The sequence below is a fragment of the Ursus americanus genome, chromosome 18 (assembly GCF_024610735.1).
Source record: "Ursus americanus isolate L20-20 chromosome 18, mUrsAme1.1.p, whole genome shotgun sequence".
Taxonomy (NCBI): domain Eukaryota; kingdom Metazoa; phylum Chordata; class Mammalia; order Carnivora; family Ursidae; genus Ursus; species Ursus americanus.
In genome coordinates this window covers 13,975,783-13,993,720 of record NC_142144.1, presented here as the reverse complement: position 1 = coordinate 13,993,720, position 17,938 = coordinate 13,975,783, and the positions used below count along the sequence as shown (strand labels likewise).

Sequence of the window (17,938 nt, the reverse complement as noted above, 5' to 3'; positions counted from 1 at the left end):
TTACTGAATGTTTCTCCTTTTTTGTTTTAAGGCAAACACCCTGAAGTATTTCCTCACATAGGATGACTCCCAGCAGATATAATGAGAAGAGAACTGAAGTTCAAGCTCAACATAAAACAGCGAGTCACGACTACAATGGCAGTTTGTAAGCCGTTGCAGAAACTGGAAGAGACTCCAGTAGGGCTGATTCTCTCGCTGACAGGCAGACAGCCCTTCCCAGGGCTCCCAGGACCAATTCCAGAGGCAAGCTTTCTTTCTCTCTTTGTAATGGGTTTGCATGAGGCTCTGCTGAAGTCCCCTCCCAGCCACTAGCACGCAGCCTAATTACTTAATTGCATGACTGGCAAGATTCCTTCCAAGACATTTCAGGGGCTCGCTCAGCTAAATTACACAGCACTGCCATCTAAATCCATTTAGCAAAATGAGTTTGTTCTCCCCTCAAACTAGAGAGAAAAAGCAACGCCAGGGCCCCACGTCTACCTGGATTCCAGTAACAATGTGGCCTTCTCGTTGAAAAAAGGGGCAAGCAGGGTCAGGAGCTCGCCTTCTTCTGGACTCTGGTCTCCGGGGCAGCCAGGTTTGTGGGTTCCATCGTAGTCTAGAATACTGGAATCTGTGTGCCTCAAGTATCCGTTTTTGCAGCCCCCTTTGGAATAATCCTCCATGATCTGCAAATCAGAGTATCTGGTCAAAATATGGACCTTGGAAGAGAGACAGGGCATACGTGGCGGAGAGAAAAAGGACAGAAACTGAGAGTAAATGAGCAGTGCAAGCAAGCTGGACGGAAAAGGCAAGTGGGACAGGGCAGAGAGCTCTGGCTCGCAGGTCCACACACGTGCCTTGTGGCCAGGCAGGCAGATGCTCCCGCAAGACCATGGAGAGGTTCACACCACTTCTCCTCACCCTCACTTTCCTCATCCACAAAATGGGGAGAGTAACGCCATCTTCCAAGGGGACCATGAGAATCAAATGAGATGACTGCTCACCTAAGGTCCTGGCACAGTGTCCCACCCACCATGGGCACGTCCCCCCCACCCCACGGCCCACTACTTGTTGAGTTAAGAAGGTATGGAGCCCACACCATGAATGATGCTTCAGACGTCTATTATCTACCTCTTGCGATGTATCCTCCTCGTTAGATATCAGAAAGGCGCCTTACTCTTTACAGAGACATCCTAATTAACATGACTTTGATTTGTCTCATTAGGAAAGCAGAGAGTTCCTAATTCCCAGGGAGATGTTATTTATGGATCCACCTTCTGGGGTCACTGAGGGTCCCAGAGGAGTGGGACCAAGGAAGCATCTAGTTAAAGCTTGTACTGGGCATGTCTTGAGGTGCTGCAATTAGCATTCTTTCCCCCCCTTTCCAAAGCTGTAAATTTCTTCTACCAGTCTATAAATAACTCCCCTTGACTGCATTACTGCTGGTGATATACACACTGGCCATCACACCCCTCTCTCACACTTGTAAAATGATTAAGATATTTAAATGGAAGACAAGACCCACACAAATGAGCTGTTATTTATAGGGTCTTGTTTGCCACCAATCTAGTTATTAAATCCATCTAAATAAGTAACCTCCAAAAAAAGGAAAAGTCTGGACTATTACAAGACACAGAGGAGCATTTACTGAGCACTTAGTACATACCTTTCTATTTAAATATCACAAAAACTCCAGCAAGGATGGATTATCTTCACTGATGGGAAAAACTCAGGCTGAGGGGTTAAGCAAGGGTTAACTGAGGTCACAAAGATAAAGACCAAGACTCAAAATCAGATCTTTGAATTGCTTTGCTTTCCGAAACCACCTACATTTTAATGACCTTGCATTCATGACCTCAAGAACTTGAACACCTTGAAGCTTACGAATGCCAAATCTGTAGCCTCCTCTGTCCCACCGCATCCCGGTCTTTTGGGTTCTTTCAACCTCAGAGAATGTTTCTCCCAAATGCCCGGTTATCCATGTGACTGGAGGAACGTTCTCTGAAGGAGTCAAATTCTCAACAATGCCCACATGACACTAAACTGGGTTCCAGGTCAGGAGACTGGAGAGAGCCCCTGAGAAGTGAGTCCTTACACTGCAATCAAATGATCTGGGACTCCACAACAGTCCAGAGACAGGGGCTCTTGCTCCAACTCAGTCACTGACTTACCCTACGCCCTGGAGAAATCCCCTCCCCTCAGAGGTCTCAGTTTCCAATGCATAAAATGAATGGGTGGGGATAGATCTCTAAAGATCTGACCAAGTCCAACATCCAATGCCTGCTACTCTCTTAGGACAACCCTGTTTTCATTGGCAACTCCATGTCTCGCTGTTTCTCGACTGGCTCTACCACCCCGTTTGTAACTCCTGAGAAGGAAGAGACCTAGTGTCTCTGCTCTCCACTGGCACACAGGAGGCACTCGAGACAAGCAGAATGAATAGAAGAGTCAACGGATTCATTCCAAGCTGGAAGACTGGCTTGGGCACAGAGAGGGGAGGATGGAATTGGAGTTGACTGCCGCGTCCCTACCTTGTCACTCTGCTCCAAATGCTGGTCACTCAGGAAATTATTCTCGTCCTCCTCTTCCGTTCTGGTCGTGTCCTCGTCCTCCTTGCTAGCCAGAAGCTACACGGAGCATGGAATGGTGTGAAAATGCAACCCAAAAAAGAGCGCAGCATGAATATGTATGAATAAGTCACTGATGTCTTTTTTTTTTAATGCAAAACAAAAAACAAACCAAAAAGGAGGCAGAAACGAATGCCAAAGCCAATGAAATAAAAATTAACCGAAGTTAGAGACGCTAGTTCTAGCAAATCACACACAGCTGCCCAGGATTGGACATCATTGAAGGACAAATTCCGAAGAAACAACAAAAGCCATTTCCCCCTGCCCTCGCAGGGCCTTCCCTGAGCTGCTGTAAATTGAATATGCTGTCTGTTGTGCGACTGCCATTCCTGCCGTGGCTGAATTCACTTTCAGATTATATAAAAGTAACAAGATTTTGGAAAAAAGCTATTGATGGAATTGAAAATATCAAACAGCAAGAAGGCAGTAAATGAAATTTATGTTGTGTCCGATTTATGCATCACTTCTCCTATTTAGCACAGGGCATAAACCTCTTTTTGGACTGTCACACATCTGAGATGGACAGTCCCAGCCATGCTGTCATTTTGCTGACAAAAAGTCCTCATCACTAATGAGTATCGAGCTTGCCTGACGATAACTTTATGCTTTGGAAATGAAGAACAGTTTTCTATGAAGACTGCATAAATCCCTAATGCTTTAAAGAAGTGCAAATCCCAAAGCTTCTGCATTCTGCAGAACGGACAGCACACTGTTCTCAAGGGGGCTAGATCTCAGCTCGCTGCAAGGGCGAAAACTCTAGTCCTGGGGCACCTGGATTAAACCAAATAAAAAAGGAGAGGAGAGGTGGCCACACCCAGGGAGGTCATCAGTCAAAGCCGTTTCAAAAATTATACCAAAGCTCACCTCACCGATGAAACTGTAAGCTCTGCACTGAAGTGTCAAGACCACAAACCGTGCTGAGTCACCGGCTGGGCACAGTGTACGTACGAGATTTCTGAGGTTCCTTCTCTACAGTTTTATTTATGAATTCCTATATTTAGTCCATACTTTTCCCAGACCAACTTACATTTTTCTGATCTTCCCCTTATAGGAAACGCTTATTTTGGAAGAAAGCAAACAAGACAAAGCAAACTGACTTCATGAAGTCATTCGATAGAAAACTTTCCAGGACCAGAACACATTCAACCCAACCACATCTAAATCTGCCAGCGGGATCAAACAGGACTGACGACCTTACAAATCAGAGCTTCCTAAACTAACAAGCATTAAACAGGCGAGCCACGTGTGGACACACTCACTAAGGCATCAAAGCTCCTACATACGGATGAGGGGCTTCTCTCCCTCCATCGGCGTCTGCTCTCGTCATTAAGACATTCTCAAGGGATAAAGGCCAGCTAGGACTATCAAACTTGGTGGGAATACAAAAGGTTAGACTACTGTGGAAAAAGTTCTGGCAGTATCTTCTACAACGAATAACCCTACGACCCAGGAATTCCACTCCCAGGTACTCATCAAGAAAAATGAAAACAGATATCCCCATAAAGATCTGTACATGAATGTTCATATCAACTTTTATCATAATATGCAAAACCCGAAACAATCCAAATGTCCATCAACAGCAGAATGAATAAACAAGTTTTAATATATTTACACCATGGAATACTACTGAGCAATAAGAAGGAACATGCAGTCTGTTCACATGACATGGCTGAATCTCAAAAAACAGTATGCCGGGTGAAAGAATCTTTCCACGAGAGTCCACTTGATGATTCCGCTCATGTGAAAGTCTAGTGTCCAAAACTAACACATGGGGGGACAAAAGAAGAAAAATGGCTGGGGGTAGCAGTGAGAATCGATGAGAAGGGACGTGAGGGGTCTTGAGGAGGTGTGGGTCACAAGGAACATATGCATGTAAAACTGAGCAGATACAGACTTAGGATTTCTAGATTTCAATGTATGTAAACTTAACCTTAAAAGAAAAATAACCACAAACATACACTGAAGTTAAGATATATGTGTTGAAGTATTTCAGAGGAAGGAAGTGTACCGGTATCTGTAATGTACATTAGAATTTATCAAAAAGATAAGATGGAATGACGATGGGTAAGTGGGACATGTTAACAGGAGAATCTAGCTGGTGAGTATATGGGTGTTCATCGTCAGTTTCTTCTCACTTTGCTGTGTTTAAATTTCCTCAGGATAAAATGCTGGGGGAAGGTCTCTCCCATCTTTTTTTTTTTTTTTTTAAGATTTTATTTATTTATTTGACAGAGATAGAGACAGCCAGTGAGAGAGGGAACACAGGCAGGGGGAGTGGGAGAGGAAGAAGCAGGCTCTCAGCGGAGGAGCCTGATGTGGGACTCGATCCCAGAACGCCGGGATCACACCCTGAGCCAAAGGCAGACGCTTAACGACTGCGCCACCCAGGCGCCCTGGTCTCTCCCATCTTTCAAAAAACAAAACGACGACAGTTCTTCTTTGATTTCCAACAGATCTGGTCACTGAGCCTTCTCTGCCTCTCTCCAAGCTTCTTGAAACAATTGTCTACCCCCACCTCCTGCAACGTGGCTTTTGTTGCCAACACTCTAGAAATTGCACGTGAAAAGTCCTCCAAAGATCATCTAATACAGGAGACAGAACACACATGGGCTTAGGGAAGAAGCACAGAGAAGCTCCTCCCCAGGCCCGTGGATAAAGGAAGGGCCCCCATAAGTTAAACTAAGCAAAACATTGTTCACTCACACCATTCCAAGTTGAAATATCAAAAGTCATTCTTCGTTTCCAGAATCACCACCAACACAGTGAAATAAAGATTAACTTTCGTTTCTCTTTACCTCTGCTGACTTGGTCAAAATGAAAAGTAAACTCAATTTCCAGCAATGGCCAAGAAATTAAATGTTGTGGACACAGAGAAATGTCCCTGGCTCCATACGTGAAAGACTCATTGGCAACTTCTCAGCCGTTTTTTCTTGTCTTCTGAGAGTCCTTGACCCTCGCAGACACCCCCTCACCCCGAAAACATAGCTCCCTAACAACTGCACTGTCCTGCTTCTACTCCAGCTTCCTGGGCTGTTCTTCCTTGATCTGCTTTGTCGGCCCCCCCTCCTCCAGGAAGAGGCCAGGCCCCTGTCCACATGTTAGCACTCCGCATTCTTCCTTCACAGCCCCCATCCCCCAACACACACACACACACACACACACACACACACACACACACTCTCTCAGTGGAAACTGCCCCTCTGCTGCTCTGCGTTCCATACTGGATGGGGCAGTTCTAAAGGGCCAGCAACACCTGGTGTGCAATGAAACAGTGCTGAAAGACCAAAGGAACGAATAAAGAGCCTTTCAAAGTGAGAGCTGAGACCAAGAGGTGTTCAGCATTACCTCTGGTCTCACTGCTCCAAGGGCGCTCTTCGGAGCAACAGAAGCTTCCGAGAAATGCAGACTCTGGGGCCCCACGCCAGGCTCACGGAACTGGAATCCTCATTTTAACAAGATGCCCAGGAAAGTCACACACGTTAAACTTTGGAAGCAATGCCCCATGGTGTCACGGAAACAACACTGAACAGAGTCAGAAGAGGTCTCTAGTCCCAACTCTGCCACTAACTTACCAAAACAATTAGACTATTCTACTGAGTGCCTACTACATGCCAGGCACTGTGCCAGGGCTCTTTATAAATCATGTACGATTCATAACTTACGAAGTCGAACTCTTGGATACCTCCTCCTTTTAATGAAATCCAATCCGCTTCTGACAAACTAAACTTAATTCTACTACTAATGGCAGAATTTAACAAGCATCTCCTCCTTCTGAGTACTGTCTGTCCTCTAGTCACACAACGTCTGTCTCTTATTCAACACGGCAGCTCTTCGAATACTTGCGTTCAATTAAATTATGCCCCTCATCCATGTTTTCCCTCCATGCCAAAAGAAAAAAAAATCTTAGTTTTCTAGCTATTTCTAAAACTGACGATGTAAGTAAATAATAATAGAGACTAGCTCTTTCTGCACACTCACACGTGTATCCTCTTAGCGGGGATAGTTCCACACATCACAGGGTTCGTGGTTTGCAAGGCTCACCCTATGACTGCACGCTGCTCCAATCACTCCGGTACATCAAATCTCAACCCCATTTTATAATACATAAATTAATAACCAGTGAATAAACACAAAGAAAGAGAAGCAAACCGATTAGAGATTATTTTAATGCCCTTTAAAACCAAAGGACACCTGTCCTCAGTCTTTTGTTTGGGTGGTTTTGAAGTGAACTGCCCACATACAGGAGTAAGCACGGTCTTCATCAGCTGGAGGGAATCCATTCCAGGGCAACCACTTTGAGGACAAACCTGACAAACTACATCAAGGGGCTCCTACTATTTATACCCTTCGTCAAATTAAAGGTTGCAGGGGGAGGCTATATGAAAATAAATTCTATGCATACTTTACAGCTATATCTGTCTCTATCTGTACTTTTGACCTAGCAATTACCTATCTGGGAATACGGTCAAAGGGGGAAAAAAAGAAGAAAAAAACCTAAACCCAGAAAGAGATTTGTGTCTGAGGACACTCATCAGGTAATTTTAAATAGTGAATTGCTGGAAACAATCTACATGTCCAACAATAGTGAGGCAGTTAGTTACATTTCGGCGCATTCATAAGATAAAATAAGATGCTATAACATAACAGAAATTGGACAAACACAGGAAACAAAACCGTATCCGCATCGTGGGCCTGTACGTGCTCACGTACACAGAGGAGGAGGGTTCCACAATGTTAATTAACTGTGCGTGTTTTAAAGTGACAGGATTGGGGTAATTTCTTTTCTCTATTTTAACCCAATGCTGTGGGCTAATTAAATATTGGAGAAAAATACTGAATTTCAAAAACACAGATTTTCTTTCCCCCTCCCCTTCTCTGATTTACAGGCTCTTGGGAGCAGGAATGGTGCCCGGCCCCGACACTGCAAGCCCCGCTGCGCAGAAAGGCTGTGGACAGACTGGCCATTTCCCGGCCTCATCAAAGGAGAACCACACGCACACCCAGGGCACGGCAGCCTCCCCTCTTCGCCATCCCACCCTCGCCCCCACGCGACCTCTCCTCCCTCAGCTCAAGACCACTGTGGGAACAGCTTCCTTCCCACGCAGATCTTGGGGCCTTCCCGCCCACGCCGGGGGAACGGCTACACGGGACAAGGCTATTCACGGGGACATCAAGTTGAAATGCAATCTGACCAGTGACTCAAACTGAATTGGCTCGTGTTAAGATCTCGGAGTGGGAAGAGGAAAAAGCCTCTGTTCTCCAAAGGACATAATGGGACATTTAACAGATTTTTTTCAAAGGGCAAATGAACAAACAAACTCGCCATTTACGACTCAAACGAAGTAGGTGAAGAATGAGCTGCTTATTAAAAATGCTGCCTTGGAGAAAACAAACCCAGAGACTTGTTTCTCCCTAAATGGATTGCAGATATTCTTAGTTTCCAAAATTATCTGGAGCCCGGGAGGCTAAGATCAATAACATTCCCTCTCTCAAAGACAGCAGATGGCCAGAGCGCAGCGTGAGTACCTGCGAGCGGCTTCCACTTTGAGGGTGGGAGGAGACAGCTTTAAGGCTGACAGATCTTTCCGCAGAATGTGGCAACGAGACCTCCTTTACCTGGCAAGCTCGGCTGAGTTCAAGACAACCCTCACCAAGAAGACTGAGGGGCCCGGGACACAAGGACAAAAAGGCCCTCCTGCACTTGGGAGTAAGAACAGCTCCAGTCCTCTGAGAAAGGCTAACAGAGGCCCGGGGCCCGGCTCTGCCTGTCGGGGAGAGAAGCCAGTCAGGGGCTAAAGGGAGGAGACAAGCGCTTCCCCACTGGCACGACTTCAGGGTCCCCCTCCTATACGCGCGGGCCAGGAACGACGGATCAGAGACAGCACCTCACAAAGACAAGCACAGACCCAGGAGGGACCGGGCTGGATGAGGCTTCCGCATCTGTCCTGGGGTGGGAGGGCTAACAGGGTGGGCGAGCACACGAGCCCAGCAACCACAGGCCGTGTCGTGGTCCTCGTGGAGGCACCATGATCTAACCTTTCCTGGCCATTTCAGACTTTCAAACGCCACCAGCAGAAAATTTCCGCGGCCCGAGGGCCCTGCTCAGACAGGCCGCTGGCTTCTGGCCTTGGCCTCCGCACAAGGCAGTGCGGGAGTTCCCAGGGCTGTGTGGGAAGGGATGACACACATCCGGTCAAATCCACCAGGCCGGAGGCCACGTGCGTGAGAAGATGCACAAAATTCAGAAGATTAATACAAAAATGAAAAACGTGTTTACTCATCTGTTTTTCAACGTTAACAGATTCCTTAATGCAGCCTCTACACGACCCAGATTACTCTCCGGATCCCTCTGAGACCAAACCACTCATCCAGACGTGCCATCTGCAGCACAGACCCCAGGGCCGGACTCGGGAGTCAAAAGCCAACAAAATATATCCGACGTGTCCGTGCAGACCTACCCCAAACTTTGCGGAAGGCTGCTGACCAACCAGGGCCCTCCGAGGCACAGCCAGCACACGGAGTTTCACCAGGGGCCTCCTCAGGCCAGATGTGGGCTGGAGACATCTGGGGGGCTGTACCGTTTTGTAGTGAGCACCTAACACGATCGTTTCTCCTTACCTCCGATTGTTCTATTGACTCAAGTCTGTCACCTCCCTGGAAACCCACGCAGGAGAGATCAAAGATGGTTTTCTTCAGGTGCTGGTTGTCTGTATACAGTTCCTTCACCAGCTGTATCAGGTCACTGACCTGGGGGATAAGAGCAGAGAAAGAAGTGGCTGCCCACCAGCCGACCTCGGCTTCCCAGGGCCTCGGCCCTGCACACACACCTTCCCGCTGAGTGGGCTTCTCAGCACCACAATTACGGAGGATCGGGCAGCCCGACTCCAGCCTTCAGGCGCCCCTTCAGGGTGCGGTGAAAGCAACACCGGCATGCCTGCATTCTAATCCCACAGCCACCCCTCCAAGGCAATCCTGGGCTAAGCCTCCATTTCCTCATCTGCGGCATGGGCTACCGTGGGAACTGATCGGGATCACGGTCACAGCGCACCGAGGTCCCTGGCACAGGCTACGTGCCCCATCACGGACAGCGAAGCCGATCTCCGTCTGGTACTTGAGGCCCCCTGGAGAACAAGCCCCCGAGACTGATGTTTCTGAGACTGTGTCAGAGCCTTCCTTCAGAGCATCGACCTTCTTTGTATACCGATCTGGCGATATCAGTCATAATCATCATCTTCAATTACAAAGCAATTTACAGCTACTAAAATACTCCCACAAGCTTTAGTCATTCATTCCTTACAGAAATCCTGAGGAGGTGGACAGGCTAGAATGACTATTCCCATTTTACAAAGAGGAGCCAACATACAAAGAAGTTTATTGCCCAAGGCCCCGCGGCTGGGGATGTCTGGGGAATTAAATGACATACAATGACGGCCAAAGTGCCTCGCCATGTGGGAAAGGGGAGCTGCCTCCGCAGAGGTGGAATGGGCCCGGAGCTGAGATCCCAGGGCTCCCAATCCAGTGCTCCTCCTTAAGGCATGGCTCTTGCTAGACCAGGTACATCAGTAATTAAGCAGGCACCACCTTTGTTCCCTGTAAGCTTCAAACCCCAATGGCTAATCATTTTGCAGACTTCTTAATGGGGTGAGCATTAGCCCCTCCAATAAAGTGGGAACGCCCCCGCCGACTACACACAGCAGATGTCCAATACGACAACACATGAAGACGAACTGGACCCAGCCCTCGAGGTTGTAGGGAGAAGAACAAAACATTCTGCCTCTACAAACTCTGACTAAGCACCAAACACATGAACACCTCCCGCCCTGAAACATTGCCACAGGGGATGCTGCCAGCAGCTCTCAGCACCCCTATTCTCTCCGTCTTCAAAAACTAAGATGCCTCGATGCTCCTTGCTCCACTCCTCCCCAAGATGCTGACATTCTTGATTCTCCTCTCTATTCCTTACTTTTAGTACCTTACACCTACTCTCTCTCTCTGCGGAGAAGGCCCTCCACCTAGACAAGCTTCTATGCATCCTTCAAAACCCACTTCAGGCCTCACTTCTGCTGAAAAGCTTCCTCCGATCAAATGAACACCCCCAGCCCCCGACAGTTAACCTCTCCTTCTCTGCTGCCTCTCCCCTGCACATCCACCTACGCCAGCAAGCCCTGCACCCGACACTGCAAACACCTGTTGACCCGTCTGCCCACTCTACGAGAATGTGAATTATCCCAAGGCAGAGACCAACTCTGTCATACATATACGATAATTGGATAATAAATCACAGTCTCCTCTAAGCTCACACTTCCTACTCTGACTGGTGGTTGTTAGGATCTTGAAAGTACTAAACCACTCTCATCAAACCAACAATCTACAGATTGAGAAACCTGGTTTCCAGTTTTAAAAAAAGATTTACTGATCAAATCTGGATCTATATTCTTTCAGAAAGCACATATTAACTCCCACTGTGTGTGGTAGTACTGAAAAATCAAAAATAAGTAAGATACAATCACTAACTTCAAGGTGCTCATAACCTGGTGGGGATACAGACAATAACCAGATAATTACAGGTCAGTATGAGCATGCCATCAGTGCAGTTAGGTACGAGAGGAGAGGAGAATGACCTGAGGGCGGGCCTGGACAGCATCTGCTGGAGGAGATCAAGCCTGGGCTGGTCCTCCAGTCTGAGAAGGAGGATGTCAGGCACACGGGAGGGCACGCCAGGTAACAAACACAGAAGGAACAAAGACGGAGCAAAGACAGGCAGGGAGAGAAGGAAGAAAGGAGAGGAAAGGAACTTTCAGATTCTTACAGCTCAGATCAGGAACCCAAGAGACGACAAATAACCAACAAAGGACTGAAAGTTGACAGGTCAATACCTTTTTCTTTAGTTCTTCTTGAGAAAAATGTTCCACTTGAAACCGATTGGGCTCTTCAAGGCAAATACTCAGATAAGATGTTTGATCACTATAAAATGAAAATGGTTCTTCTGAAAAAAAAGAAAAAAAGGGGGGGTGAGGAGAAAAAGAATATCAGAAATAGATCCTTCCAAGCCCAATCCTAGTATAATCCATATAAGGCAATTTGAATTGGGAGAGGTGGGGGAGGGGGACGGTTGCTACAAGGGGGAGTAAGTACAAATAGGGAGTTGAAGGTACCACCTTTGGAGCAAAAGTAATTTTCCCTCTTTCTCCACAGGCTGATATCTCAATGTACGGTCTCATCATGGGCTGCAGGCTTTCACTGTGGCCTATTACGAATTAGAATGTGCATATCAAGTGTTATACTTAGAGACCACTCTGAGTGGCACCAGCGGACTGTGATTTCAGTTTAAATGAGGGAGTGATTCTGTCTAGGTGAGAATACAGGAAAATTAGACGTGACCCTCAAGGGTAGAGCTCCAGGGAAATAAAAGTGCCTGATGTATTTTTTACTGGCCCCAGAGCCCTCTGTGGCCGTGAGCACAGCAAGTGCAGAAACTGGCTGCTAGATCTGAGATAAGAGAATGTCTGGCCACCTGCGTAAAGGTCTGCTTCCTCTGCGCCGAAGGTCACATCCCAATAGGGAGGGAAGGCACAGAGGAAGGGCAGGCTATCTACTGAATGACGCATGTCTACAAACACGATCTCATTTAACGATTTGGGGACAAGAGCTGATATACCTAATGCACTAGAAAGAGCTACACTTCAAAGGAAGATATCCTGGCTCGAACTGGGTAAATCAACCCCCACCCTCAACCCGAGCCCCAGGCTCTTCATTTGTAAAATGAAGTCAACAGCTACGCCGGCCAACAGGGTGATCGTCAGGACCCGAGATGAGAAATGCAGTGCCTGGTGCTGTGCCTTATACACAGCAAGCGCTCCAGAAAAGTCAAGCCTACCACTGCTAGCACCAAGTTCTTGTACCCATGCATGCCAGGTACCAGGCTCGAGACAGAAAGGAAGAGGGCAGTCGTGCAGACTCGAGGCTCAGGTTCAAGTAAGGGAGACGGCCGAGTGTTGCTACGATGAGCACAGCAATGCTAGAACCACAGGCCCCTCACCTTGTAGCCCTCCCTGAGGAACTCACTCGTCGTGACAATGCTAAGAGCAAAGTTTCACCCCGAAACAGCAATCTCAGCGCTCATGCGTCAGTGTGGCCCAGACTCTGCAGCAGGTGCCCCGCTAGGCAAACTGATACGACGCGCTGAGCCCTTCCACGAAGGCTGAAGCCGGACACACAGACTGGGAGGTCCAACATGAACACGGTCACCACAAAAAAGAGGAACCCAGACGAAATCCTGTGGGCTCCTCACCCCATACTGAAGTTTTAGGACTTTCTTAAAGTTCAGCCACGGCCCTCCACGTGGGAAAACCAGAGGGAAACACATACGAGAGAGCACGCACCTTCCCGCCTCCGAATTTCACTGATCTGCTCCTCCAGGGTCTTCCGCAAATTCCGATAGGAGAGCACGTCCTGCTCCAGCTGCTTCCGCAAAGCGAAAATGCTGTTTAACTCAGCCTGCAGGCTGTTGGTACTTGGTAAAACGAGACACCAGAAATTTTTTTTTAAGTTTTTATTTAAATTCCAGTTGGTTAACATGCAGGGTAATATAAGTTTCAGGTGTAGAATAAATACAGTGGCTCAACACGTCCATACGTCACCCGAAGACAACAGCCATTTTTAAACAGACCTATTTGTGCCTTAAGATACAAAAGCCGGCCAGCCTCCCCTTGATTGTTAGGTCATCAGTGGGTTTTTTTCTGGTTATAAAAGTAAATATATGCTTACGGAAAATTTAAAACACAAAAGCATAAGAAAACAAGAACTACCATGATCCTGCTACCAATTAACATGGGGCAGGCTGTGTGTCCTTTTTTTTAAGACTTTATTTTTAAGTAATCTTTAGACCCAACATGGAACTCGAACTCACAACCCCAAGATCAAGAGTCACACACTCTACCGACTGAGCCAGCCAGGCGCCCCCAGACTGCATTTCCTCCCAATCTTTTTCCCTGAGTATTTTCACAAAGGGAAAATAATACTTGACATATGATACTGAATTGTGCATTCCTCACTTAAGTATTTCCCTACATTTTTGGAAATGATTTGCAAGCATCATTTTCAATGACTATGTAACATTAATCAGGTGAATGGCCCACCATTTACTTGAACTCATCCTCTTAGTAGTGGACATTTGGGTCATTTCCAAGTTTTTGCTACAGGTGTAAATAGGGAGAAATCATGTCATTCCCCAAAATGTTTCTCTGTTTGGAGTAATGCCTTTCAAGGGCTTGGGTGTGGAAGGGGAGGCTCTTGAGAGCCTCCATGTCACTTGGCACCCAGGCTTCAAAAGAGGAGACAAGGGAGAAGAGCGAATATGTCACTCCTGAAAGACATGGTACTGGGGGTGAAACTGAGGGGCAGAAAGGAAGTGAAAACAGAAAAGAAAGAGAGGGAGTTGATAAAGGAGGGAGGAAAGGTCTGATTTAGGGGCCAAGAGAACTCCAGCCCCACTCACAAACACAGGGTGGGATGGATTTTTATTTGGGGTGGGGAGTGCCAAGTCTCACCTCTGGGTCAGCGTGACACAGCATAGCCTGCACAGAGAGCCTGAGTGAGGCCAGCAACCCAGAATTCAGAAGAGGCCATGAAAATGTGCACCCCCCAGAATCTGCAGGAATCCTGGGGTGCTGTTCAACAGAACTTTCTGGAAGTTAGAAGTGTTCTGTATATGCACTAATATGGTAGCCTTTAGCTAAATGTGCCTACTGAGCAGCTGAAACGAAGCTAACATACTGAGGAACTGAATGGGTAATTTTTCTTAGTTCCGATATCGATAGTCCCCTGGCTAGTAGCTACTGACTTGGGGGGCCCAGACCCACCAAATGGGCTCTGGCAGGGATCTGAGCTGAGTGCACCCAGCTCTCAGAGGAACAGAGACCCAGCCAACATCTGAATAACATAAATGATGTTTCCCTGAACATCTCCGTGCCTAGAGCCTCTCACATTCAGGTTCATTTCTTAAGCCTGATTCCCAGCAGTGCAATTACTGGGTCAAAGTATATGAACATTTTTCAAGACCAGCAAAACACATTAACAAATCAGAAAGCCTCCTTTTTTAAATCCTGAGAAATACATCACTCCCTGTCCAGTGTCTGACCTATGGTTCCCTAAGAGGGTCCACCAACACCTTGAGACCGTCTGCAAAAATGTAAGACTATGTGGCTGTTTCTAAAGAGAGGAGGGCCCATGAGCTTTCATCAGATTTTCCAAAAGGGGTCCAGAGCCCCAAAATGGCTAGGAGCTACTGCTCCAAATGTCTGCGCTACAAACTCGAGCCCCACTCTCCTTCACAGATTGCTTCCAGCTCCATCCATCGAACCGCACATATAAATCAACATATATCGGAAGGAAAATAAACCATTATGTCTAATCTTCTATGCTCGCTGCTTTGACGACGGTTCACTGTGAAGCAGTCTTCCTGCGAGGGAAGGGGCCCTACTAGCAACTCGTACCTAGTTCCATTTCCAGGCAATCATAATGATCAATTTGTAAGGCTGATGGAAAACCTCACGGAGGTGTCACAGCACTCGCTTGGATGCAGCCGTGCTGCAGAGACACTTAGGCAGGGGGAGAAAAGGAGACTGTTTCAGCGAAGCTGCTGCGATTAGGGCTGAGGAAGGCTGACTGCTTCCCTCCCTCTTCCATTTTCTGACAGGGTGAAAAGTACACAGCTGCTGCTCCCGTGTCTGTCAGTTATGTCTCCCTAACTCCAGGGCCTTTTCAAGGTGTGAGGAGTTGGTAGAACAAAAGGTGTTCCACCTAGAAAGAAACAAAAGCCCTGTGCATGCCTCCTGTGCCAGGCGGCGGGAGGAGGCGGCAGAAAGGAGGAGACGGAGGCACGCTCCGCGCGGCACCCCACGCAGCACCCCACCGCTAACTAGTGCCATGACCTTGGGCAAGTCGGTCCAGCTGCCTGCGTCCTGCCCGCCTTCCTCATCTGTGGAATGGGGATAACACCTGCCCTTCGGGACCGTTTCAAGGATTAACTCTCAAGAGTTCCATGGGCGAGCGTTTAGCATAAAGGCAAACACACACGAGACACTCCACGTGCATCACGTCCCTCCTTCCACTTATCCAAGCACCTCCCAAACAAAAGAGGACGTTCATAAGCCGAACGCTCCGATTCTCCGGAGTGATAGCAGGGATTCCCATCTGGGGACAACTTAACCTCCCACGAGAGACGTGGCACTATCTGGAGACGGTGATGGCCGTCGCGCTGGGGCAGGGGACGGCGCTTGCGGAATGCAGTAGCAAAAGTTGAGCCGCTGTTACGCACCCCGCCCGGCACAGGACCCAGAGAAGCTGCCTGGGACCTGGCCTGTCCCCACCCCTACCCCAGCTTCCCAGCTTCACTCGCCCCTCCCTGAGCAGAAATGCCGAGCAGCTAAGGCTTCTGGAAAAGGCTCATTTTTAGAGAGTGATGCCTACTCCCAGAATTTCATCAGCATGTTTCCGTTTTCTCTAAACTCACTTCAGATCAACAAATCTGACAATGATCCCCTATCTCAGAAGACTAGATGCAGGTTCCGGGGGGCGGAGGGGGGGCGGTCCTCATCCTCTCAACGCTTCCCACATGCCCACTCCACCCAGCCACGGTGACAGGCGCTGGGAAATGGAGCCGCTGAGGAGACAGGGCTCTGCCCTGAGGGGCGCATGGCCCTGACGAGGGGGCAGGCCGGTTACGGACAAGCACCCAAAGGGTGGCAGGAGCAGCTGTGAGGGCAGCCCAACAGTGACGACAGCCTCCTCACAAGGACAGCCCTCCAGATGAACTCTCCAGGCCTCTGGGAGATAACGGCAGGCTGTGGGGGGCCGTGCAAAGGTGAAGACCATTCCAGCCAGAGTGAAAGGCTTCAGAGAAGGAGCAGTGACGGGGGACAGTTTAACTTTTTATTCTGGAAATCTGTATAAACATACACAAACGAAGACAAGCTCCTACCCGAGCCCCTCCCCGTTTACCCACACCCCAGCCCTGACCACCAGGCAGCCATGGGTGCTATTATTCCATCAGTATCCCCACCCACCTCCTCTGCTTCTGTACGGTTTTCAAATGAACCCCAGACCTTGTATCCTTGCACCTGCAACTAGCCCGGTGTGGAGAGGGAGGAGGTCGTAATGTGAGAAACCACCGAGGCCAAGCCCGCACTGGCGAACAGAGGCCCCGAGGGGCCCACTTGCCTGTGGACACAGAGCTAGGACAGAGCGAGGCCACTCGCCTCCAGCAGTCTCTCATCACCACACCTCACTGGCACCAGAGCATCTCAGCAATTCTGTAAAGACACAAGTCACTCCCGGACACAGAAACTTGCTTGAGTCCCTGTGTGCAGTCACTCACCACCTGTGTAACTTTGGACAAGTCACCTAACTCTCTCAACGTTCATGGCCTCATGGAACACAGGGATAACAATATTACCTCACAAAACAGCTGTGAGGATCTCATGAGATAATACACATGGAAGCACTTTCTTAATCTATAATACAGTACTATAAAAACAAGTAATTATTATTATGCTGTTTTTATCCTACGTTCATTAGGATAAAAAATCAATCTAAAAATTGGACAATTCTTATTTTTAAAGATTTATTTATTTATTTGAGAGAGAGAGAAAGTGCCTGGGGGGGCGGGGCAGAGGAAGAGGGAGAGAGAGAATCTCAAGCAGACCGCACTGAGCGCGGAGCCCGAGATGGGGCTCGACCTCATGACGCTGAGATCGTGACCTGAGCCAAAATCAAGAGTCAGATGCTCAACCAGCTGAGCCGCCAGGCGCCCCAGAATCAGACAATTCTTAATATAAAACACGTTTATGAGATTTAAGGAAGGAACCATCGTCCAAGCACTTTAGGTTTCCTAAGCAAATGGAGAAGGCTTTGCTGCCTCAGACACCAACCATATTTATTCACAATACACGTGTCTGCATACGTGTATGATGTCTAAACAGTAACCTTACCTGTCTGGGTCCTGCAGAGATTTTACCAGATGAGCATAGATGTCCTGCTCCTTCTTTAAGACCTGAATCAGCTCTTCATAGTCTAATTGCTGCTTTTCCTGGAAATGACAATGGGATATCTGACATGAAGGGAAGAATTTTAAAAGAGTACATCCTGACATTATGCAAACATATGTGGGTAGTTTATAAATCCAGACGGAGGTGATCCCCGGTGCCAGGCCCTGGCTCAGGCCACAGTCAGAGAGCACCACCTGCAGGAAGAGTGGGGGAATGACTGTCACCATGTCCCTCGGAATAAAGCTGAGAGCTGCGCGTCCCATACTGAACAGCAGCTATAAA

At 48.0% G+C, this 17,938-nt stretch overlaps 1 protein-coding gene across 6 annotated transcripts in view; it reads right to left on the bottom strand.

Annotated features, from left to right (window-relative positions):
- CDK5RAP2 (CDK5 regulatory subunit associated protein 2) overlaps positions 1-17,938 on the bottom strand; it is a 160,905-nt gene that overhangs the window by 61,340 nt on the left and 81,627 nt on the right. For all 6 annotated transcript variants that reach the window (XM_045791074.2, XM_087869416.1, XM_087869417.1 and 3 more), the window contains 6 exons: positions 17,600-17,697; positions 12,992-13,122; positions 11,486-11,595; positions 9,228-9,356; positions 2,514-2,609; positions 481-668 (listed from right to left, as the gene is read on the bottom strand). In XM_045791074.2, coding sequence (XP_045647030.2) covers positions 481-668; positions 2,514-2,609; positions 9,228-9,356; positions 11,486-11,595; positions 12,992-13,122; positions 17,600-17,697 — 752 coding nt within the window. The remainder of the gene's footprint in view (positions 1-480; positions 669-2,513; positions 2,610-9,227; positions 9,357-11,485; positions 11,596-12,991; positions 13,123-17,599; positions 17,698-17,938) is intronic.